Source organism: Primulina tabacum, chromosome 5 (assembly GCF_025594145.1).
Source record: "Primulina tabacum isolate GXHZ01 chromosome 5, ASM2559414v2, whole genome shotgun sequence".
NCBI classification, from domain to species: domain Eukaryota; kingdom Viridiplantae; phylum Streptophyta; class Magnoliopsida; order Lamiales; family Gesneriaceae; genus Primulina; species Primulina tabacum.
This window is the reverse complement of record NC_134554.1, coordinates 6,627,570-6,651,696: the sequence shown is the minus strand read 5'-3', so window position 1 is coordinate 6,651,696 and position 24,127 is coordinate 6,627,570. Positions and strand designations below refer to the sequence as shown.

The 24,127-nt window shown below is 33.9% G+C and overlaps 1 protein-coding gene and 1 long non-coding RNA gene across 4 annotated transcripts in view; one reads left to right on the top strand and one right to left on the bottom strand.

Moving 5' to 3' along the window:
* Positions 1–24,127, top strand: part of LOC142545988 (calcium-transporting ATPase 8, plasma membrane-type) — a 31,344-nt gene that overhangs the window by 193 nt on the left and 7,024 nt on the right. Inside the window, exons 1-23 of one of the 3 annotated variants that reach the window (XM_075653454.1) lie at positions 6,803–6,945; positions 7,144–7,325; positions 11,215–11,331; positions 11,409–11,448; positions 11,879–12,000; positions 12,123–12,254; positions 12,345–12,434; positions 13,841–13,910; positions 18,605–18,675; positions 18,765–18,848; positions 18,976–19,053; positions 19,741–19,815; positions 20,665–20,748; positions 20,833–20,915; positions 21,012–21,120; positions 21,204–21,259; positions 21,581–21,623; positions 21,725–21,808; positions 21,917–22,054; positions 22,714–22,779; positions 22,863–22,961; positions 23,070–23,180; positions 23,461–23,631. In XM_075653454.1, the coding sequence (XP_075509569.1) occupies positions 7,170–7,325; positions 11,215–11,331; positions 11,409–11,448; positions 11,879–12,000; positions 12,123–12,254; positions 12,345–12,434; positions 13,841–13,910; positions 18,605–18,675; positions 18,765–18,848; positions 18,976–19,053; positions 19,741–19,815; positions 20,665–20,748; positions 20,833–20,915; positions 21,012–21,120; positions 21,204–21,259; positions 21,581–21,623; positions 21,725–21,808; positions 21,917–22,054; positions 22,714–22,779; positions 22,863–22,961; positions 23,070–23,180; positions 23,461–23,631 (2,079 nt within the window). In that variant the 5' untranslated portion in view covers positions 6,803–6,945; positions 7,144–7,169. Of the gene's footprint in view, positions 1–6,802; positions 6,946–7,143; positions 7,326–11,214; positions 11,332–11,408; positions 11,449–11,878; positions 12,001–12,122; positions 12,255–12,344; positions 12,435–13,840; positions 13,911–18,604; positions 18,676–18,764; positions 18,849–18,975; positions 19,054–19,740; positions 19,816–20,664; positions 20,749–20,832; positions 20,916–21,011; positions 21,121–21,203; positions 21,260–21,580; positions 21,624–21,724; positions 21,809–21,916; positions 22,055–22,713; positions 22,780–22,862; positions 22,962–23,069; positions 23,181–23,460; positions 23,632–24,127 lie in introns of those variants that run through there. The other 2 variants (XM_075653455.1, XM_075653457.1) reach the window with 2 other exon arrangements.
* Positions 221–3,247, bottom strand: LOC142545989 (uncharacterized). The gene is made up of 2 exons (XR_012820405.1): positions 1,522–3,247; positions 221–1,409 (listed from the first exon to the last, which is right to left on the bottom strand). It is a non-coding gene; the product is annotated as an uncharacterized LOC142545989 (long non-coding RNA).

Genomic DNA, 24,127 nt, shown 5'->3' with positions numbered 1-24,127 from the left:
CATTTTGTTTTTGCATGAACGAATCGAACGTGGATAATTAATTTAGTACTGTAAATAATTAGTCGAGCGCTTGAATTCAAGCTAGTTCTTGGGCTAAACGGTTCATTCTTTGAGTTTGAAAGAGTTGGGGAGGGAGATTATATATGTTCTGATGCAGCAAAGAGAGGTTTGTTTAACTATAGGATGAGAATATAATTGAATTATTTTACCCAAACTGGAAAATTCATAACTAAAAAAATATCAAAATATTCGCATGTTAACTTATTACCAAATAAAAAATTACTAAAAAATTAAAAAAAAAAAAAATTCGGAAGCCTAAACATTGAGTTTGGCTTAAAATTTGACATATCATTGGAAAAAAGATGAGCCTTGTTCATTGGCTAAATCTTACATTAATTGCCATAGATCTCCTTGAAAACTGATGAGTTGCTGTATTCGGTCCGATTACGCCATACCCGTCGACGTTTAATGCACCGGACTATGTACCCTTATTACTATAGTGTAGCTTCTTTAATTTCCAAAAAAAAATATTGACTTTTCTTTTTCCTTTTTAGTTTAGAGGAGATAATTGAGTCTCGAACTCGATGATTCGTCTCAAACTAATTAAGATTTTGATGTCAAATATGCTATAAGTTCAAATGATTTATAAGTCATCGACATAAAATTATTGACCACGTGTTCATATTATTGCGAAAAAAAGAGGTAAAATGACTGACTTGTTTTGATTTATTAATCCAGAGTTCTAGTTGTCAAAAAAATATATGCTTTTACCTCTACGTACACATTTTTAAAGATGAGTAATTAAGTATTCCCACATTTTCACGAAAATTATACATTGACAAATAAATTTAGTAGGTCGTGAGCTTGCACGATCCTCTTTCGCTCTACCCCTGAATTATCCAGTAATAGGTCTTTCACAATCAGACCCGCTCTAAGATTAAGTTCAAATTTTTGGTTGAACTCGTAATTTTCCATTCGATAATAATTAGGTGGGAATTTTGTCAAAATGATCCTTTGAATTGTGTGTTTTGGTCATCTACGAAAATGGACCCAGTCCTGTAATATGTCAAAATTTCGAAATTTCTAACGCCACGTCAACTTACAGGCAAAATGGACCAAAAAAAAAATAACAAAATTCAAAATAGACAAAGTGGATGATGAATATATGGCTATTTTCACAATTATATCATTTAGTTAGTCGCATGAAATAAGATGGAAAATAATTTAAAATTTAAATTTGATTTAAAACACTAATAGTAAAAACACACAATATAATTAAACTTAATTTCCTTCAAAGAAAAGAAACTAGGGGTTTTCAAAATTAGATTTAATGTATTCAATTGATAATTAGAGCGTGTATTGCATTATAAATGACCAGCCAATAAAGATTATGAATGTATATGTATACTCTCACAAGTCAATTTTATGAATTAATATACCGGAGCATTTATCGTGGGTATTTTTAAGAGATTTTATGTCTTTATATTTTTTTTGGTACAAATTATCCATTTAAAAAAATACAAAATTGCTTTGGTAAGCTTTTGTTTCTCTAATTGGTCAACATTGGGTTTTAGTGCGATAACATAATCATATTTGCCTTTTCAACCCAATTTTTGCTATAATGTTTATAATATTTGACAAGTTAGCAAACATTCGTCATCATATATAAAGCAATCATACGAAAATCGGGCAAAAAGTCAAAAAATAAAAATAAAAATCCCAAGTTAGCAAATTAAAACTGAACTTTTACCATTTACATAAACAACATAGGTACTGAAGAGTAATGGGCACATCGTACAGGTTACATGCAATTGTTTTCTTTGTTAGATACTCTTGTTATATAAATTAGAAATTCAATTTTAAATTTTTAAAATCAAATTTAAAATTTTATGACTTTTATTATTTTTTTAAAAAAAATATTCAAATTTTTAAAAATTAAAATACACTAAATGTGTGAAAATATTAAACTTTGGTTTTTTTTAAATAAAATTTATATAAAAAGGTAAATTCCGAGAAGGAGCAAGGGTGTATTTGAGGTATTTAAAAACATAAAATGATACATGCATCTGAGAAATTGTCAGTCCAAATAAAAAGTGTAGAACAGATTTGAAAAAAAGAAGAAGCGTGACCCCATTTATTATTAGTGAATTGACCAAACTTAAATTTAAGTGTCAAAAAAAGTGGCAGGCCCGAAATTCTACGTGATTTATGCCTTAATTTCCAAATATTAAGGCTTTTTTTTGTCTTCACATTATTTATTTTTTAGTTTCTACTTTAATATAATGTTATTCAAATATGTAATGTGGAAAATGACCAATTTTTTTTTAATTACTTCCCAATTGAACCGATCGACCAACAAAACTATAAAAACAGACAAACAATTAGAATCAACCAGCCCACTCGGCGGAATATTATAGAAACAAAAACCAGGGCCATTTCGACAAAACTAGCCCGGTTTTCTAATATTTAGAAAAGAAAAGAAAAAACCCCTCACCCATATATTATTTGCTCGAAAATCCAATCCAAGAATAGATTCGAGAAAATATATAATTAATCGCCCTTTTAACTGAAACTGCATGAGGAATAATTAATGCGACTATATTCAAAAGATAATCGCACTTGCAACCCGCAGAACGAAACGAGAAGTCGCCTTTTCTAGAAAACAGAAGTTTTATAAATTTATTTATATAAACGTCGTAAGTTTCAGCACTAGATGATCATATTAATGGTTTATATATATGCTTTTGGTAATCTGATTGGTTAGTTTGATAAATTTTCTTCTTTTACATTTTTTTTCGATGCAATAGCTATCTCATGTCAGCGTTCAAATAAATATTAAGATCATATTTTGACTAAATATTAGAGGATCGAAACTCTGCGTAGAGGCTAAATTACGTGACAAGTTGTGTTTTCTTCCCCCTTCACATGTATTCAAATCCCTGCAGTCTATCCACGAAATACGCATGCATTTCTAATTTCAAAGAGTAACAACTTACATTAATTTTCCATTCATCTAATATGAACTTTGAGCAAACACAAATATTAATGCACGCTTTTTCTTTCTATGTATATTCCTAGCTAGCGGCTAGCTTTCCCATCTTCTATCTTTCTCAAACTTTTCATGGATATGCAAATATGGTCGAATCACAAGAAAACACATAAGAAAACGAAGAGTAACGACATCCTAATTCTCCTCTTATAATAAGTTGCTTGCGTGAAAAACAATTTTTGTTTGTTTGAAGCTACTTTTCTACTGAATATTAATTATCTCTGCTCCATATATAGGCTTATGTTTTCACATATATTCAGAAAAATCATTGAAAAAATAAATTTTAAACTTAAATTTGTCATTTTACTCTTATTTAACGAATGTTTTAGTATGATTAAAAGATTGTTGAATTCAGTTAATGTATGTAATGATAATGGTATATTGACAAAAAAAAAAAAGTAAATATAAAAAACCAAACTATATATTTAAAACAAATTTTTATATCTGAAACAAATCAAAAATCTTTATAAACTTATTTATAATTTTGAAATGTGCTTTAAATTCCCTACCTGACAACTAAAGGGACAGGAAGGAAGTTTGCCACGAAAATAGTGGGATCCGCCCGTTTCATTAATAAGCTGCTTAGAGCATCTCGAACCCATCTCTATTTTGGAGGAAATCTTCAAAATAGAGTATGGGTTGATGCTCCAACCCAACTCCAAATGCAATCTCCATTTTGGAGATTGCAACAGTGGATGATCACTATTCATATAGAGATTCCACCAAATTACTGAAATGTCATCATAACAATTGCAAAATAATCTTTTTTGTATTTTTTTGTATTTGTTTTGCTCCATTTTATAATTTTATATTTTAAATTATTTAATTAATTAATTTTAATGTTAAATAATTTTTATAGTTAGTTAATTTATTTAATTGTTTTATTATTTTCATGAATTAATTATAAGTATATTGTTTATAATAATCATGAAATGGAAATAATAAACAAGATAATGATCACAAAAATTAATAACATAATTTATTAGAAACACTTATTGTCTATTTAATTTATTTAACTTGATAAACATGCGATTTGTTTAGATGATAAACAGTAGACAATACTAAATGACATCACCAACAATTAAAAGACATCACCAACAATTTAAAAAACACAAACAACAATAAAATTAAACGTCGATTTTTTATTGTATTATGTTTATCGAATTAATTGAGTTCGGTTATATAATACATAACGTAATTATATAATTATATGTGTGTGTTTTTGAAAATGAAAAAAAAAAATGGAGTATGTTGTAATATTTTTAGAGGATGTGGGTTGGAGAAAGGTTATATAATACATAACGTAATTATATAATACATAACGTAATATTAATTGAGTTCGGTTATATAATACATAACGTAATTACATAACGTCTGATGTTTTAAAATACCCTTTATTAATAATGACCACAAAATTATAATATCGAATCCGGCCATATCCACCATGCACCAATCACTCTCTCTAATGACATTCAATTTTTCTTTTATATAATTCTTGACTTGTTCTCAAATAATCTACGGCTGAGAACCAAGCACGTGGCTCAATAAATTTGTTATAAATTTATAAAAACTTATTGTTCATATAGTATTTGAGTGCCAGCCTTTTTGTTTCTACTATTGGCATCTTTAATTAAATTAGTTAGCACATATTTTGTCTTAAAAACGTGTTTTAATAAGGAGCAACTTTCTTTGTGACGAAAATACATCGTGTGATCCACCTGGGCCATTAATAGAAACTAGAGCTGCCGTTCATGCACTTGATTCAATTCTAGCTATGTGCATCACACGTTCAAAAGCGTGTTTACCTACTTTCCTTGCGGCCAACCAATTCCCGATTTATTTGTTGTTGGGATGTGCTACACATTTATTGTACCATCCAAGATTTAGGCCAGGCCCGGCCCTATCGTTAATTGTTTGTGTTTTTGTTATTTTTTGAGTAGTGGACGAGTTGTTTGTTATAATTGAGTTTTATTATCTTAAATTTAGAACCAAGTGAGAGAAAAGATATAGACCATTAGTGTCTTTTCAGCAATAATTTATAAAAATTATGTCAAAATCTTGTTTGGTGAGGTAGAATGTTTTTCTTTAAGATTCTCTTTACTACCAAACACGGTGGAAATCGATGGTAAAAAAAAAAAAAAAAGAGAAGGAAAATCTATATTTTTTTCGAATTTACATATAAAATGCACTTTTTTTTCTCACATTCGAGGAAAAAAAGTAACAAATATGATTTTTTTTAGAAAATAACAAATGAAAAACGTTAAATTATAGTATCGTATGAAATCGATATTATTTATGCTATCGAAAATTTGAATTAAGTCGAGCTTGAGTGTATACTGATCAATGTTTTTAATTGGAAAATTTTAAAAACTCGACTTGTTTACCTCAGACAATAAGGTTGGAGTAAATAGATCTCAATTGTTAAATCCATTTTTCGGATGTAGGCATGATGCAAATATTTCAAAGCCAATAGTCTCAATTTTTTGAGTTATGTTCATTTCATAATTTTAAATTAATTAATGAAATTAAAACATCATTATTTGTGGATGATTGAATAAATAATTTTTATTTAATAATAATTAACTAGTAGTTATGTATATACGCTATATGCTTGTATAGTCGTTTTTTTTATTAGTACAATAATTTATTTCATAGTCAATTATATTACCGTATACATTACTAACTCATTGTTATTTGTTGTTTCCTAATTTTGTCCATAATCGATTGCATAATAACTGAAATTAAAAATAATTATATTATCAGTATCTTTCAATTCATTATTTTAATATCATAAATTTTTGTATCATTCGATTCTCATTACACGAGCCCAATGATGTACAGAGGTACGTATGATTAGTAATTAGTTGAAATTGACATCATTTTACATATCACATAAAAAGGGAAGATTTGCTTTTAAATACCCAATAATAAAGTTAAATATATGTTCAGTCTCCATCAGTTTTATGCTTTATTTGCGGTCTTTGATTCACACAAAATGTTTATAGACTCTCTGAGCCTACATTTATTTTTCTTGATGAATTTCGGTACAAAATATTGAAAATATGTAACATATATATGATATAGCATAACAAATTATTCTAAATCTGATGCAAAATATTTAATTTTAAGCATAAAATTGGAGCAATTATATTAATATCAATACTTTCTATATTTGTTTGTGTGTCCAAATATCATATATTAGTACCTGATCTGAAAGAATATATTGAGATATCATAAACTAATACCATATTTTAAATGTTTTGTACTAATTTTCATTTGGAAAACTTGCTTCATCAATACCAAAATTTGTTATACATGTTAGAATACTAAAAAAATCATATATTAATGTCATTTCTTAAACTTTTAATACTCAAATACAATATATCATTATAAAAAATTTCAACATTTTGTACCTAATTTTCGTATGAAAAAAGATGTGTCATGAATGCCAACATTTGTTATACATGTTTGAATACTCAAAAGTCATATATTAACGTTAGATTTGGAACAAATTTTTAAGATTTTGTACCAAATTTTCATATGAAAAAGATATCTCATTAATATCAAAATTTGTGATAAATGTTTGGACACTAAAATATCATATATTAAAATCAGATCTAAAATATTTAGTTATCAAATATTATATATTTGTCGTATATTTTAAGTTTTTTTATATTGCATTTCATGTGAAAAAACACGTCGAATATGAGAGTGAAAATATTTTGTGTGTTAGTTATACGGCAAGTTTAATTATTAGAACGGAAACAAAATAAAAAAGTATATTAAATCAATAAAGTCGAATAAATCGGTTATGAAGTTTCGTGGTAGTTTCCCTCCTATCTAGTTTGCACTCCCTAAGAACTGACCAACTGCAACTCCCCATTGCCGAATTCCAGGTTTTTCTTGTTTTAATCTTATTATTTATCATTTTTTCGCATCATTGGATGTCATTTTGAAACATTTTATTGCGCGAATTGAAAAAATCGAAAATAGTGAGACAAAGGAAGTTTAATGGTAGAGCCGGAATTTTGCTGTATTTGTTTGAATCTTAAGATTTTCGTCCATTTCTTTGCGTTGTTTAAGCAATTGTACAGTTTAAAGCGGTTACAAAAATCGAGGAATGGCGGATGAATTGAAAGGTCACTTGGAGGATGATCTGGAAGCAGGGAGTGGTTGTGGACGTGGAAACTATTCCCGTGGTGATGAACAAGGTTCAGGGCCCTTCGATATTTTCCGGACGAAAAGTGCTCCGGCCGACCGGTTGCGTCGGTGGAGAGTAAGTTTATCACATTCTTTCTCACACTTTTGGTGTTCTTTTGTGTAATTTCGCTTATCTTTTTTTGAAGGCTGTCAATCATTGGTAGTGGTTTAATCAATCAAGTTTTGTATTTTTCCTTTGCTGTTATGTTGCTCTTAATGCGCGGTTAATTTGAATTGTTGGTGTAATGCAAGACAACCTAGTACTTCCTGTCACACCCCGAGACTGGAACGTGAGCAGCGGCAATGCTCTTGAAAGAATACTAAGCTTCAAATTACGGAAATATCATGAATCCGTTTTTTCATTCCGTTAAATAAAACTGTTCGTTGTTACGAGAGAAATCGGGATTTCAAAACATCAAACTAACAGAAAAACCTAAATAATAAGCAGCGAATAGAAATGTCATGTTTAGAATTCACCAGGCCCAAAACTCCATGTTTTCTGGTTCCTCGACCTGATTTTCACCCTTGTCTGCAAGGGATATGCAAGAAGATGAGTGACGTGGAAACTTGTGAGCAAGTAGGGATAATTTTCATCCCAATTTGAAAATAAGCTGTAAACAGAAATAATTTTGACACAGCATGAAACAGTTCAGGCACAATAGTAAAAAATAACAAGCAGAACCCATAATCAATTTATGTAACAGAATCTTATTTTGAAGTCCACAAAATTGCCTATGTGACGTAGGGGAAGTGTAATATGAGGGAATTTTGTAATCCGTTTATTCTGGAAGAATAGCTGGAAAATAGGAAGATAAGTTGTGTTCATTATTCAAAGAATACCGTAGAGAAGCCGGCGCCCTATAAGCTACTTCGTATCCACTCGTTTTACGAAAATGGTTAACCCAAGTTGCTATAAGAGCCTATTGTAGGCCCTTACAAAGCATTTTAAAATTTCATTTTCAACCAATGTGGGACAAGGGTATCACAATTTCTCTCACGATAACAGACTCTCAAAATGCTTTTATCGTATGGAAATAGACCCTAGATTGTTGTCTGATTGCAAATGAGATTTTGGAGGAAGTTAGGTTAAAGAAACAGAGTGGATGGGTATTTAAGGTTGATTTTGAGATAGCCTACAACAATGTCGAATGGAGTTTTTGGATTTTGTCAGTGGAGAAGGTGGATCAAGGGGTGCCTTACGATTGTGTCTTTTTTGATAATTATCAATGGTAGACCTAGGGGTATATTTAAAGGTGAAAAGGACATAGGCTAGAAGATCATTTGTCACCCTTCTTTTTTAACTTGGTGGTAGTTATGCTGGGCAGACTGGTTGATAAGGAAAAATTGATGGAACTTTGTAGGGGTTTGGCAGTAGTAAGAGAGAGGGTGGAGATTTCACACATTTAGTTTGTGGATGATACCTTGTTTTTTGCAAAGAACTATAACCGTTCGAGGTTTTTGGTGGAGATTTTTGCACTTTTTTTTTGTGAAATATCGGGGTTAAAGATAATTTGGAGAAAAGTTCTTTACTGGTGATTAATTGTGAAGAAAAGGAAGTGGAAAGGTTAGCTTGTGAGATTGGTCTTGGCCTATCAAATATTTGGGAGTTTCATTCAGAAAAATCCATTAAAAGTCGCTTTTTGGGAGTCCGTCCTTCTCAAGATGTCAAAGAAGTTAGCGAGTCGGAGGAAAGCTTTTTTATTTTGAGGCGGAAGCCATGAATAAGATTATGAGAGACTTTTTGTGGGATGGACCTGATGGGGATCACTATACTCACTACTCACTTGGTTGTTTGGGACCAAGTTTGTAGACCAAAGTAGCTATGCAGAGTCAACCCCTGTTCATCACATGTCACAAACTCAACAAGCGTAATTTTTTTCAGTGGCTTGAGTCAGTGATGATGTATGTCCATGGAAAGGGCAACAATGAATATTTCTAGGTGAAGTCACTATTCCTGATACACATCCCAACTTCGCAGTGTGCAGATCGAAATCCATATGGTGATGTCTTGGCTAATTAATTCAATGAATAATGACGTTGGATAGATTTTTTACTCTACGGAATTGCAAAAGTAACAAGGGATGTGGCATGGGAGACATAACCGATTCCAAAAACGCTTCCGAAACATTTGAGATTGAAGTTGCCTTACACTGACTTCCGTCATGGAGATCTCTCTCTTACTCAATATTTCAATACTGTTTCTAGTCGTAGGCAACAACTCGACTTGCTTGAAGTTCACACTAGGAAGTGCCTTGTTGATGCAGGGCTATATTGAGGAATTGTTGAGCATAAACGCACATTCAGGTTATTCCTAACTTTCAACAAGAATCTAGACGAAGTCATGGGAGAGTAATGGGTATCAAACCTCTTTTGAATATTAAAGAGGCATTCTCAGAAGTTCGCCATGAGGAAAGCTGGGAAATTTCGCTCCATCACTCGTAAGATATGCTCTTATAGCAAGAGGGCCTCCATCGAACAATGTAATGAAAGTCGTGAGAAAGAGAGAAAACCGTACTGTGACTGTTGTGGTGAACCAAGATTGGCATGTATATTAACTGGATGTTAAGAATGAATTTCTCAATGATAACTCGGAGGAAAAAGTGTATGAATGGAGATATCCCCAAGGTTGGAAACATATTTCAAGAACAATTGGGTGTACAAGCTTCAGAAGTCCTCGTATGAGATCAAACTTTCACTCTGAGGATTGTTTGGTTGGTTTGCAAGTTTAGTGAAGAAGCATGGATATACTCAATGTTAGGCAGATGATTTCCTCTTTGTGAAGTTCTCTTCAGGAAAAAAACCAGTCCTGGTATGGTGATGACGATATCATCTTAACAAGTGATTATGAAGAGGGAGATACCAACAGATTGTCCAATGGGTTCGAGTAAGAAGTTAAGATTAATGGACAATACACCATTTGATAGGGAGATACCGTTGACTTTTAGAAGGCCTTATTTACCTAATGTACTAGACATGACATTTGATTCTTTATTAGACTTAAACGTTATTCAATCGATGGAGAATCCAACTGCAGATTACATGGAAGCTGTAAATAGAATTATGAGATATTTGAAAATGACCACCGAAAAAGGAATGTTGTACGAAAAGAATAATGCCAAATAACATGAAGTTTTCTCAGATGCAGTTCCTATGTATGTCGGAGATCTTGTGACTTGGAGAAATAAAAATCAGTCCAAGTCTCAAGGAGTAGTGAAGAAACAGAGGTTAGATCTTTAGCTTTTGGTACCTGTGAAAATTTGGATTCAAAGATCGCTGAATGAATTGGGAGTTGCTATTGAGAGACTTATTAGGATGTTTTTGTGACAATCAAACTGCCATAAGTACTGCAAAGAGCCTTGTACATCATGATAGGACAAAATGCATCGAGACAGAACGGAATTTCATTTAAGAAAAACTTGAGACGGCAATTGTACAATTGGTCCATACTCCTAAAAGATCCCAATCCGAGACTTGGTAACGTTCTTCCAAGAACTAACTTTGAGGAACTAGGTCACAAGTTGTGATGTAAAATATCCGTGTCTCGCTCGAGGGGGGGTGTAGAATTGTAGAGTATACTTAGGGATTTGATAAGGCTGTCTCTAGTACTTTATTATAGATATATAAAAAAGAAGTATAGGGAGTAGATCAGGCTAATTTTGGAATCCTAGTTCTAGGAGATCTGTTAGCTAAGGTTGATCTTTTTTTTCCTTGTGACTGATTTGCACCATTTACTTGTATAAATATTATGATGTACCCTCTAGAATATGAGTAAGAAACATTCGACTTTCAAACTTTAAATTACTAACTTAAATTTATTTAATATGTATTTTCATGTCTAGAATTCTTTGAATTTGCATTAGGTGTATGCTTATTTATATCTGGGAAATTAGCCATCAATCTAACTTTTGAAAGTTGAGACGATGGTAGTTTTATTCCTTTTTCTAAACCAATTGTTTCTGTTACAGCAAGCTGCACTTGTACTGAATGCTTCTCGACGATTTCGGTATACACTAGACTTGAAGAAAGAAGAAGAGAGGAAGCAATTGATTGCTAAGATTAGAATGCATGCTCAAGTCATTCGAGTAAATTATGTTTCTTACTCTTAATTCAGACATATATGCTCATCTGAGTAAGTGTTAATCAATAAATGCTTGACCAGGCAGCAGTTCTTTTCCAAGCTGCAGGGCTAGGGAAAAAGGGTAATTTTTTGTGTTATTCATCACGTTAATAGTGAATATCTACTTTGGATACTATAATGCCATTGGACATGCTTTCAACATTGTGAATAATACATTATGTCTATGAAATTGGTGCTGTTTTAAAAGGCATGGTTCATTGTTATGACCCATCATTATCATTTTACTGGCAAATTTTGTTTAACTGCGGGAGCTATGTTAACACCAGATAATGGAATGGCTCAAGACGTGTTTAATGTCCTATCATTGTCACTTTCTTTGACTTGGGTTTGCTTATGAATTTAGTACATGAAATATTTAATTTCCATGTTTCTTTTGGGCAGTTTTCACACGAACATTATCTTGATATGTGATCTCCACAGATTGTTGTTTCTTGGACGATCATAGTATTGTCTCGTTATTATTAATGCGGTTGTATTTCTGCCTTTTGTAGTTCAAGTTACATCGAAAGTACCTTCAAGCCCCACTCGGATTGGGGATTTTGGTATCAGTGCTGAGGAAATGGTTGCGATTTCCAGGAACCATGATCTTTCTCTTCTTCAGCATATTGGAGGGGCAAGTTCCCTGCAATGGCATCTACCCTTTCTTGTTTATTATTCAGTTTATTTAGTGTTATCTTTTTTGTTGATGCTTTACGTTACTCCCTGATTTAATATCTCGTTTCCCATTCACACCAGGTTAAAGGAGCAGTCGAGAAGTTAAAATCCAATCCAGAGAAAGGCTTATCAAATGATGAGACTGACCTCGTGAGCCGGAAGAAAGCTTTTGGATCAAACACGTATCCAAGGAAGAAAGGAAGAAGTTTCTGGGTGGGAATGCTTATTCTAATGTTAATAGAGTATAACATTATTTTGTACATTCGATGATGGCTTTCTTTTCTGGTTTGCTTTCCCCTACAGAGGTTTGTGTGGGAAGCATGTCGTGACACTACGCTTATCATCTTGATGGTGGCTGCAGCTGCTTCCTTGGCTCTAGGTATAAAAACAGAGGTAAAGTTTATAAATCTCTTTGCTCTTCGCTTAACCTAAGATTGTTGGATTAAGTGAATATTGGTTCTGTTTCTATTGGAATCTAAAGATTTGTACATAGTTGTTGCAACATTCCTTGCAACCTTTTTTCTTTTTGGGAACTGGTACCGAATTGGTACCAAGAGAAATTATGTGGAGAATTGTCGGAAAAATGGTGTTAGAATAGCATATATTGAAGCAATTAATGATATGTTCGAGGACGCAATGACAAGAGTGAAGACTACTAGTGGAATAACCGAAGAGTTTCCTATAAAGATTGTATTACATCTATAACCAACTAAGTCCCTATTTTTTTATTCTAGTCATGAATGAACTCATTGGACACATTACCTAGGTGCATGTTTGCAGATGACATTGTCTTGGTAGATGAGACACGTGAAATAGTAAATTCTATGCTCGAATCTTGGTGGGAAACATTGGAAGCAAAAAGTTCTAAACATAGTAGGGTAAAGACAAAATATATGGAATTTAATTTTAGCAATATTAGACGTAGTAAGACATGGTTAGGATGGGGCATGAAAAGTTTCTCAATGAGAGCTTTAAGTATCTAGGACCATTTTTGCCAAAGGATGGGGGTTTGATAAAGATGTACTACATAGAACACAAGCAAGATGGTTGAAATGGAAGAATGTCTTAGTTTTTCTTTGTGATCGTAAAATGCCTCCAAAGCTTATGGAAAAGTTTTACAAAAAATAGTAGGACTTGCTATGTTATATGGAGTGAAATATTGGGCTATGAACTGAGTAAATGAACAAAAGATGAGTTGCCGAGATGATGACGTTAAGGTGGATGCACAAATATAGGAGAATGGACAAGATAAGAAAATGGATGGCTCAATTAAGATGTGAGACCATGACATTAACTCGCATTAACAGAGGAAGATGGAGACCAAAGAAAACTCGGTTAACAACGATAAAACGGGATAAAATTCGTTTAAATATAATGAGGATATAGTAGGGAAAAGAGCGCAATGGCGTAGGAGTATTCATATAGCCGACCCCACTTAGTGCAGTAAAGGCTTGATTGTTGTAATAGATTTTTCTCCTTGTCGTTTGTTAAAGTATCACTCTTCATTGAGAAGTACATTTTTTTTTAACAAATCTTTAATATTGTAGCAGTTCATCCATAGACTTGATTGTTTTAGGTTAGCAGATAGAAATAAATTGCCCAATGATATAACATGTCACCAATCATTTTCTTGCGGTGCCATAAACCAAATACTAGAGCTATCATTTTCTTTATCCATTTAATTGGTTTGCAATATTTTACCTTTGTAGTTTCTAGACAACTATGGGAAATAGTGTAAGGATCCTTCTAAAATTCTATCTTGGATTCATTTTTATTGTCAGAACCTTGTTCATTTTTAGGGTATAACAGAAGGTTGGTATGATGGAGGAAGCATTGCCTTGGCAGTTCTTATAGTCATTATATTCACAGGTATGTCAGTACATAAAAATGATTTTAGCATGCCATATTCAGCTCTTTCTAATTGCTAGTATGCATTCTTATTTCTTACTTCACTTTTCATCTTGCAACTTGCATGATTTTTATGAGCAATAAATTTTAACTCTTGTGGTGTTTGCTGTAGCAGCTTGATATTATGTGGCATAGCCATGTAGAGCCGGGTTTTTGACTTTAGGAAAATTTGTGTTAACCAGCTACATATTAGGAACATTTCGTTTCTTACAAGAGTAGCAATGAAATTGAATTTATGCAGCTTAAATTCTTATCGACTTTAGACTAATGGATGCCTATAAGTTGCATTATTCGTAACTTCTGCAAATAGGTTTGGAATATTTTACTGGAAAACTGAAAATATCCGTGGAGATAATTTTTGCCCAAATCGTCATTCTAAGGAAGTGGTTGGTTTGGTTTGATTTGTTTCCTAGAATAAGGGATTTGCGTATTGTTAAGATTGAGACTTGGACCTAACTCAACCCCAAAAGCTAGCTCAAAAGGAAAGATTGTCCAAATCTATATATACAACTCTCCAAAAACATAATACAGCCGACGTGGAACATCTAACATACTCTCCTCACGCATATAAATGAACAACTGAAGTATGAAGTTTACAAAACATTAGCGGGTGGCCTATAAGGGCAGTCTCACACATCACACATGGTCTGAGCTCTGATACCATGTTAATATTGAGACTTTTACCTAACTCAACCCCAAAAGCCAACTAAAGGGGGGAGAATTGTCCTAGTTCGTATATACAATTCTCAATAACATTATCCAATCGACGACATTTAACAAGTATTATATTGTCAATTTCATATTTATTTTTTTCTTTTTTTAGATCCAAAATTTTAGGAGGAGTTTCCTTCCTTATTAATTATATTTCTACATTTTAGTTAAAAAAGCAATGAGAGTAAACAAATTTTATTCGCAGTTAATTGCATGGTGTAAGAGACTCTTCCAGGCCTCTGTACTCTTTCTGATGACTGAGTACGTCAATGCAACGGTAAAACAAACTCATCAGAAGTACTTTGGGCTTCAAACAAAAGCCATGGCGTGTCATTTAGTGTTCAACTTCCCATTACTGGGCATAAGTTTAATATGAACAACTATGTTTAATTGCCGCATTCCATCATGACTTACATGTTTGGGAAAGGAAAAGATAACTCATCGATATGGTCGTCCCTCCAAAGGCTGAAGACCATTCAAAAACTGGAAAATAGAAAATAGCAGGGCCATGACTTGGTTGGTCAATTCCATCACAAGTGAAAGTTGCTAGAGTTTCTTGCTCTATAGCATGATGCATGAAATTTGGGATGGAGCAAAAGAATCACTTTAGCAAATAATATACTTTTGAAATTTCTAGGTAGAAACCATTTTTTTCAGATAGAAACAGATCTCCATGAGCTTCGAGCTGTAAATCTTTCTATCAATCATTATGACAACATCTGAGTTGTTATTGGCAACATTTGGATGTGATCTAAGAAAATCAATGGGGCTGTCCAGATGATGTAAAAAATATTAGAGAAATTGTCGAAAAAATAAAATTTAAATTTCTAAAGAAAGAACCTTGATGAGGTTCGAGGGTAAATATTGGGAGTTAAGGCATTGCTGAGTATCCAAGATGTTTTTTCCGAGGTGTGACGTGAAGAGAGCGGGAAAAAGGTAATGCTCGGAGAATCTACGTTTGTGTCATAGAAATTCAGCCTTAGTTGCTCAAGGAATCCAGCACATCAACAAGGATAATTGACGAGAAAGAAAGACCAGTGATTCACTACAAAAATCAAGTTTCAACTTTAGATTGTTGCTGGAAAATCCATGGCTAACATGTATGTTTGAAGCCTCTGACAACGAAAGAGGAGGAAACCATGTCTATGTCGATGAATCATGAAAATATTCTCCCATCCACGTGGAAAATAACAACTTGAAGTGCTACAAAATTCATACTACTATTGGAGTGGGATCTTTAGCACAAAAAGTTCATTACTAGAGTCCTTCGTAAATTCAGAAAAAAACATGTTCATGGATCGTATGGTATGACTGGAGATACCACACTATTCTAAATAGCTGATGGATCCCACTCAAAAGTGGTTGGAACGAGTTATATACTAATATCTATGGCCCAACTCTACCATCAGTACATCATTCCAACACTCTACACAAATATAGCTTATGGAGTTGATACTCTGGCAACCACCAACAAACTGTGCAAACTTAGAGCCTGCATACGGGCTCTAGTAGTCTCCAAGAGCCTTTTGCTATAGGTTCACTAAAACTTTCAAGAAGTTTGGGTATGATCATTGTTAAGCGGATCATACTATGCTTGTCAAAAACACATCATTTTGGAAAAAGGCAGCACTCGTTGTTAATGTTGACAGTATCATCTTAACAAAAGACCATGATGAAGAGTTACTCGAGCTCAAAAGTTTTCTAGCCAAATAATTCAAGATCAAATATTTGGGAAATATTAAGAACTTTCTTGGCATGGAGGCAACTAAGGGTGGGCAATCGGGTTGAGTAGTTCCCCGATCCGACTGAAACCCGATCGGGTAGGATTAATTGGGTAGTTTGGGTGATCGACTAATTTAAATTGGGCCGGGTTTCAGGTAGAAAAATTATACCAAAAACACACTGTCGGGTACCTGATTACTTTTTGCTTTTTTTTTTATACGATTTAAGGCTTAAGGTTCAGAAGTGAAAATTTTAAAATTGGTGACCAAAATTTTTAGTGTTGCCCAATTTCTTTCATCCAAAGAACAAAGCTCTGCACTGTTCACATGAAGTTCACTTCAACGCCCGCCGCATCTCCGGCCGCCGAAGCCTTTCTTATTACACTTAGTGTTACTTTCTCTGGTATGTGCACTTGTGCAGTATCGGTCTAGTTCTTCCCTTAAGATTTTAAAACTTTTAACTTTAAGGGATAGGTCTATTTGTTTCTGTTGTCTTTACCATACAACATATTTTATATTTAATGAATTTCCGTGCCCACCTAAAATCAAGATGAATTTCTTTATCGTGTTCAATATTTTTCATTTCTTTGTATTTTGATACAAAGAAAACAGAAAATCAGAACCCAATCAAACCCGATTGGGTACTTAACAAGTTGGGTATTCTGAACAATTGGGGTCATGTATCAATAACAAGTACTCGATAAATCGGGTACCCGACCTATGCCCATCCCTAGTCACGTATCTCAATCTAAATTAGGAATATGAAAAAAATTGGACAACTAAGTGTAAACCGGTTTGACACGGCCCGGGCCCAAGTTCGGACAAATGCGACTGCACAATGAGCTCGTATAGCAACTACTCCGTATCCATTCTCACTTTACGAAAAGGTTAACCTAAGTTGCAATATGACTCCGTTGTAACCCATCATAAAACGTTTTAGACTCTGAATTTTAACATTCCTACGTATCCCGATTCAAAAACTGAGAATTAAGGATGATAAAGCGCTAATTAAGGCAGGAGGTGCCAAAGATTGGTTGGGAAACTCATTTACCTCTCTCGTACTAGACTCGGCTTCAAGTTTTCTGCAAGTGTGTAAGTCAATTCATGAACAATGCAATGGATGAGCATGTGGAGATTATATACAAGACTCAAATATTTTGAGATGACGACATGCCAATGATTGTTCTTGAAAAAGACAGCAAAAAAGGAAGTCAAAGCTCATATTGATGCAGATCGTGCTGAGACTATCTATGATAGAGATTGAACCTCAGGTTGCTGCATATATGTCATGAGAATTGATTGACTGGTAAAGCAGGAAGCGATCAACGGTATCTCGAGTGGCATATGTGAGGGAATATGTCTAAAAAGGGTACTCACGGAGCTAAAAGCTTCTATTGCAGACCAAGTAAAATGTTCTGACATTATTGGTTTGCTATTAGCATAGGAAAGATTCCTGCGACATATCACATCCCTACCAGCCAATATATTGCAAAATTTTTTGTTATTAATCATACAATAACTAAATCTCCTTCTTTGATAATCATGCAATCCAGTTTCTAATTAGATTTGATGGGCAAATCAGCTATAAAGTCATTGATGCATTGGTTCTTTTTCTCGTATCTCATCATGTCACTTTTCTGCACTTTCATTTCCCACCAATTGAATAAAATAAGATTTACTACAAGCTGTTTTGATCTATCAATATGTTATAGCTCCCGCTAGAACAGAAAAAGCATGACTCGGCAGAAATCACGATCAGAAACTTCAACTTGATTAAAGTTTTGGGGGCCTTTGTCGTGGATATGTCAAGTCACTAGTTTGTCATTATTCTTAGAAAAGATGAAGTGAAAATAATATATCGATGACTTCAGCAAGAATATGAAAGAACTCACCTGTTGATCTTATTGACCATGTCAAAATTCTGTATTAGAAAACGATTGCTCCCACGGACTTCTTCATAGCAAGTAACATCTTATATTCTTTATGCTATAACCATGAAAATTCAATCTCAAAATATGACTATATGCAGACCTCAAATATAAAAAGTTAAAAATAGCCTTGATTTATTTTAGGATTCCTCTTATAATTAAATTTCTTATACTAGCTCAATATCAGTAATAATCAACCAAGAACTATGATAGGAAGTTGCACTGGCATGCATATTTTCTCTGATGTTGTTGACTTCAACATATGAAAGGTATTACATATTTGTAATTTTTTCAGCTGTAAGTGATTACAAACAATCTCTTCAATTTCAAAATTTGAATGAGGAGAAGCAAAACATACAGATGGAGGTAGGTGTTAGGTTGTGAAATATACTTTGTTCTTGCACCTTATCCTCCTCTTTTTTCTCCTTCCATTTTAGTTCTATATTTCATTACAGGTAATTAGGGGTGGGCAAAGAATTAAAGTTTCAATATTTGAGATGGTTGTTGGTGATGTTGTGCCTCTCAAAATTGGAGATCAGGTATGGGAACCCCTCTCTCTCACTCCGTAGAACAATGGCTTTAAATGTTATTGTACATGTATTTTATAGAGAAATTGTAGGAGATTTTGAATTATGATCTATTTTGTCATTGCTTTCACGTGTACAGGTTCCTGCGGATGGCCTTGTAATTACTGGCCACTCACTTGCAATTGATGAATCCAGTATGACAGGGGAGAGTAAAATTGTAAGCTTCAGGAAACAATCTATTGTACTTTATACAATATCTCTATCCCTACTCGGTTTAAAATGTTTATTTAAATGGTTCGTATGAAGTTACAAAGGCTCTTATTGCAACTTAGACTAATCATTTTCATAGAGCAATGACGATGTTAAATAGTTGTTATATACGTTTATTGTGCAATCGCGCTCATGTGGGCTTAACCCAGGGCACGAGTCATGACATAGTTGTCTTAAAGACAATCATCGGTGGGAAAATCGGAAGATCAATGCTATGCCGGGCACATGGCTATGTGTGTGACAGTCACTCTAACCTCTTTAATATAAGGACAAAGTGTGACATGCACAAGAACCACTCTTGAACTTGGAGTCACCTCTATACTTCCTGTTTGATCAACGTGTCAGACCGCGAAGAGGACGTTTTGCTCTAAAGGAGCTGCGATTATAGTACCCTTGTCCCATATCAGTTTATATCCGAAATGGTTATAATGAGTTAATTTGAAATGGTCATAAGTACTGGACTCTTATAGCAACTTAGTTAATCATTTTCGTAAACCATGTGATGGATACGAAATAGTTGCTTAAGGAGCTTTTTGTGCAATTGTGGTTGCACGGCCCTGTTTTTGGAGGTGTAACAGTTTATGTTAATCATGGTGAGTAATATTTACCATTTGTCAATTGTTGCTTGTGTCAGGCTCATAAGGACCCGATAAGGGTGCCATTTCTTATGTCTGGTTGCAAGGTTGCTGATGGTTATGGCACCATGCTGGTAATATTGTGTACTTTTCTCCATTTTATTTCTATGCATTTTTTATTTTCTGAATTTTGCATTTGTCCGCAAGTAACGTAAGAATTTAAATGGTATGCTGAATTAGATGTGCTTATTTAATGTGCCAAAGGAGTAATTATTATATGACATTTACTTGTTTCCTACGGGCTTTCACTGTTCTGCATGCTTGGACAGCGACTCCTCTTCAATTTTTTAATTTGTTTTCTGAGTTAGCAATCATAATGCTTAAATGCTGTCTGTATGTGCTTGCTTTGTTGTGTTTCTTACCGCAAGAGGGCGGGGGGGGGGGGGGGGGGGGGGGGGGGGGAAGCTCTTTTTGTTTACATCCTTTGAGTGGTGAAGTTGGTAATCCTAGTGGTGAGTTTGCATCTTCCAGTTGGTACTGAATGTAATTAGTCTTATTGAATAGTTAACACAAGTAGTTTATGATCTGTTGGTAGCGAAAGCAGACAGTGAATGATAGTTTTTTTGTCGATAATCACATGTTAGATCCTGGAGTATGAGATGCTAAAACTGCTTCACTGACCTGCTACTGTTTCATGTAACTTGCCGTTTATAACACACATCTTTGGCTGGGGATGGATAACTTTACCTCTGTTGAATGCTGCTTATTGTTTACGAAGATTTGTAGGAATCCATTGGATTATTATAATGAAGGAAATTTTTATATTTTAAGGTAGCATTCCCTTATTTCTTGCAGTTTTGTGCATGTATTTTGTGGGCTATATCCTCTGTAGATGATTATAATTGCATCATCATCTCAAAATTTTTCGATAGACACTTATGCTGGAAATCATATAGCGTACTGGAATTTTGTTCCTTTCTTAGGTAACAAGCGTGGGTATAAATACAGAGTGGGGATTACTTATGGCAAGCATATCAGAGGATAACGGTGAAGAAACACCATTACAGGTAATTTTGTTGAATGTGTTGAACATTTTTATGGATATTTTGTGCTTAGATTCCAATTTTGACAAATTAACTTACCATGTCTAGGTACGTTTAAATGGTGTTGCTACTTTCATTGGAATTGTTGGTCTTTCAGTAGCCATAGTCGTTCTACTTGTCCTTTTGATCAGGTATTCTTATTATGTCTATGGTGCATCAATCTGTTTTGCTCTTGTTAGCTCTCCAGAAGATAGTATTTTGAAATTTTATTTTTCTTGGTTGTGCAGATACTTTAAAGGGCAAACCAAAGATCCAGATGGCCACGCTGAGTTCACAGCTGGGAAGACTAGTGTTGGTGATGCGATAAATGGATTCGTAAAAATGTTCACAGTTGCGGTGCGTGTTCATTGTCATAATTATGTGATATTTGTTATAATGTATTTTCATTTCCAGATTGTTGACTATTGACAAAACTCTAGGTGACCATTGTAGTTGTTGCAGTACCAGAAGGCCTTCCCTTGGCTGTTACCCTAACGTAAGTATTTTCGTTACCGACCTCAGATGATTCCCACATCGGTGATTTTGTGAAATAATAAAGACGAACAGTGCCACATTCACTTCTTTTCTTAGATGAAAGTTGACTGCTTGTGCAGGAAAGAAAACTTGTTTCTTTTATGAACAAATTGAGCAGGCATATTGAGATTGTCCTGTATCGTTTTTCTTTCTTTTATGATAGAACATTGTGATTCATTTCGTTTTATAATGTAATATTGTCTGTTTTAAATAATCTTTTCAATTGATGGCATATGACATTTATTTCTTCATGTTCTCTCACTTAATAAATGTTGCCTTGTAGTCTTGCATATTCAATGAGAAAAATGATGGCTGACAAGGCATTGGTAAGTACATTTAAATAGTTTACGGAAATGACTAACCATGCTTCTTTCTTAGCTGTTATCCTATTATTTTTTAGTATCGTATTAAAACTATTGTACTGCAGGTTCGAAGGTTGTCAGCCTGTGAAACAATGGGTTCTGCAACTACTATTTGCAGTGATAAAACGGGGACTTTGACTTTGAATCAGGTTTTTCTAATCAGCTTTGTTTGTTTCTGCTTCTATTTTGGTTGGCAAACACCAGATGTGGTTGAGGCACATGGTTCGAAATTATACATATTCTTAATCTTTGTACAGATGACCGTGGTTGAGGCACATGCCTGTGGAAAGAAAATTGATGCTCCGGACAATAAGTCACTGTTTCCTCCTATGGTTATTTCTTTTCTTGTTGAAGGCATTGCACAGAACACAACTGGAAGTGTATTTGTTCCTGAGGTAGGTTATATAAGACTATTGGGTATAGCTGACCATTGATTTTGTTTTTCGTATTACATCTTAATCAAATTCCAGTAATATCTTATGACTTCTGAGATTATGGTGGCATTGGATAACATAATCCATTATTTTCTTCTCCAAGTTTGTGATGCTTTCTATGATCTTCTGCAGTTCCTGTTTCAAAAAAAATTGTATCACCTCGTGAGCTGTTAGACTGTTTTATTCAATCAGTATTGTAACACATCTCAAAAGTTCCATCAATGCTTAAAGTATTTTTCAAAGATGTTAGGTTCTGTTATGTTTCATGCAGCATTAAACACATGTTTTTGGATGGTTTTGGGTTCTGTTCTATTTCATACAGTGTTAAAAACACATGATTATGCATGGTTTATGCCTCGTCGTCACCTGATATATCGTGCCAATACAATGATATTTGGGGAGAAGTGTAAAATGAACCTTAATTTTGCAAAAGAGTTGAGTAACACAATGAACGCTGTATACAGAAAAAGTTCGAAGCATTAAAGCATGTAGCGGATCCATGTTGGCCTAATGTCTTGTCATCTATTTAGTTACAGACTGTTTTGACAATACTAGCTGTACTTTTGTAGTTCTATAACTCAATTTATGTTTAAATATTTTCTCTGTCTGGCATCTAACAGGGTGGTGGTGCTCTGGAGGTGTCTGGATCACCAACGGAAAAGGCCATTCTGCAATGGGGAGTAAATGTGATGACCAGCCCTCTCTACACTTTACATGGAGTCTTTTGTTCTTCTTGTTACTTGATTTTCTTTCTTGTTTTGCCATTTAGCTTGGAATGGATTTCAGTGCTGCCCGGTCGGATTCAGTGATAATTCGTACTTGTCCATTTAACTCTGAGAAAAAGAGAGGTGGTGTTGCGCTGAAATTGGTAATATGAGATATTTATTGGTGGTGCATATACTAATTTGTGTTTATTCTGCCTCCTAAATTGAAATTTATGTGTTCTCTTATGTACTCATTGTGTTTTTTTTGGCAGTCGGATTCTGAAGTCCATGTGCACTGGAAAGGGGCTGCAGAAATATTGCTTGAATCTTGTTCAAGTTACATTGATGCAAATGATTGCGAGATACAGATGGATGAAGATAAGGTTTCTCAGATCATAGCTTTACTTGGTTACTGATATTTCCATAGCTGATTCCCATGTTTTAAACCCTCGTTAGATTGACTTCTATTTTCTAGAGCTGGCAAGATAATATTTATTGAGCAGTACATATGTTATGACGAAACCAGTAAATTTGACAAAGCTATGGTGGCTAACCTCTATCAGATGTTTATTGTTGAACTCCGCATCTTTATATATCGAGTAGCATTCTTTAAAAAAAATTTAGTTGCTATCATCTGTCTATTAAGGTCATTGTTTCCTGCAGTTGTCACATTTCAAGAAAGCTATCGATAATATGGCTGCAAGAAGTTTGCGTTGTGTTGCTATTACCTATAGGTTGTTTGAGGTGGAGAAGGTTCCGACTAGTGATGAAGAACTAGAAAATTGGCAGTTACCTGAAGGAGATCTAATTTTGCTAGCTATTGTTGGGATCAAGGTGCGCTTGACTTGTTTTGTGTTGGATAGGTATTGTCTTGTAAAGATTAATGGTTTTCACATGAACTCCTTAACATGACTTGATTTCCCCTTCACGAATCAGTAACGTGGAGATTCGTTGTTTTTTACTTTGAAATGCATATGGTGGTGGGGAAAATTTATAGATTTGTCATATCAGGATAAAAAGCTCTGATGAATCTCTAACAACTAATTAAAACATCAGAAGATGACATTGTTGCCACTTGCCATTAACTAAACATAAATTGAATAAATTGGACTATGAGTCACCATCTTTCGTCCATGATTTGCTTCTCACCATCATCGTCTGGCATTTAATATGAATCTACTTTATCTATGGAAGTGTAGACTTGATACTTCTTTTTTCCATTTCATTTACTTATTTTCCTGAATCATGCCAATCTTGTATTCTTTGTTGTATTCCTCTGCAATCTCACTATTAAACATTACATCAATAAATCCTATATTAAAGGCACTTG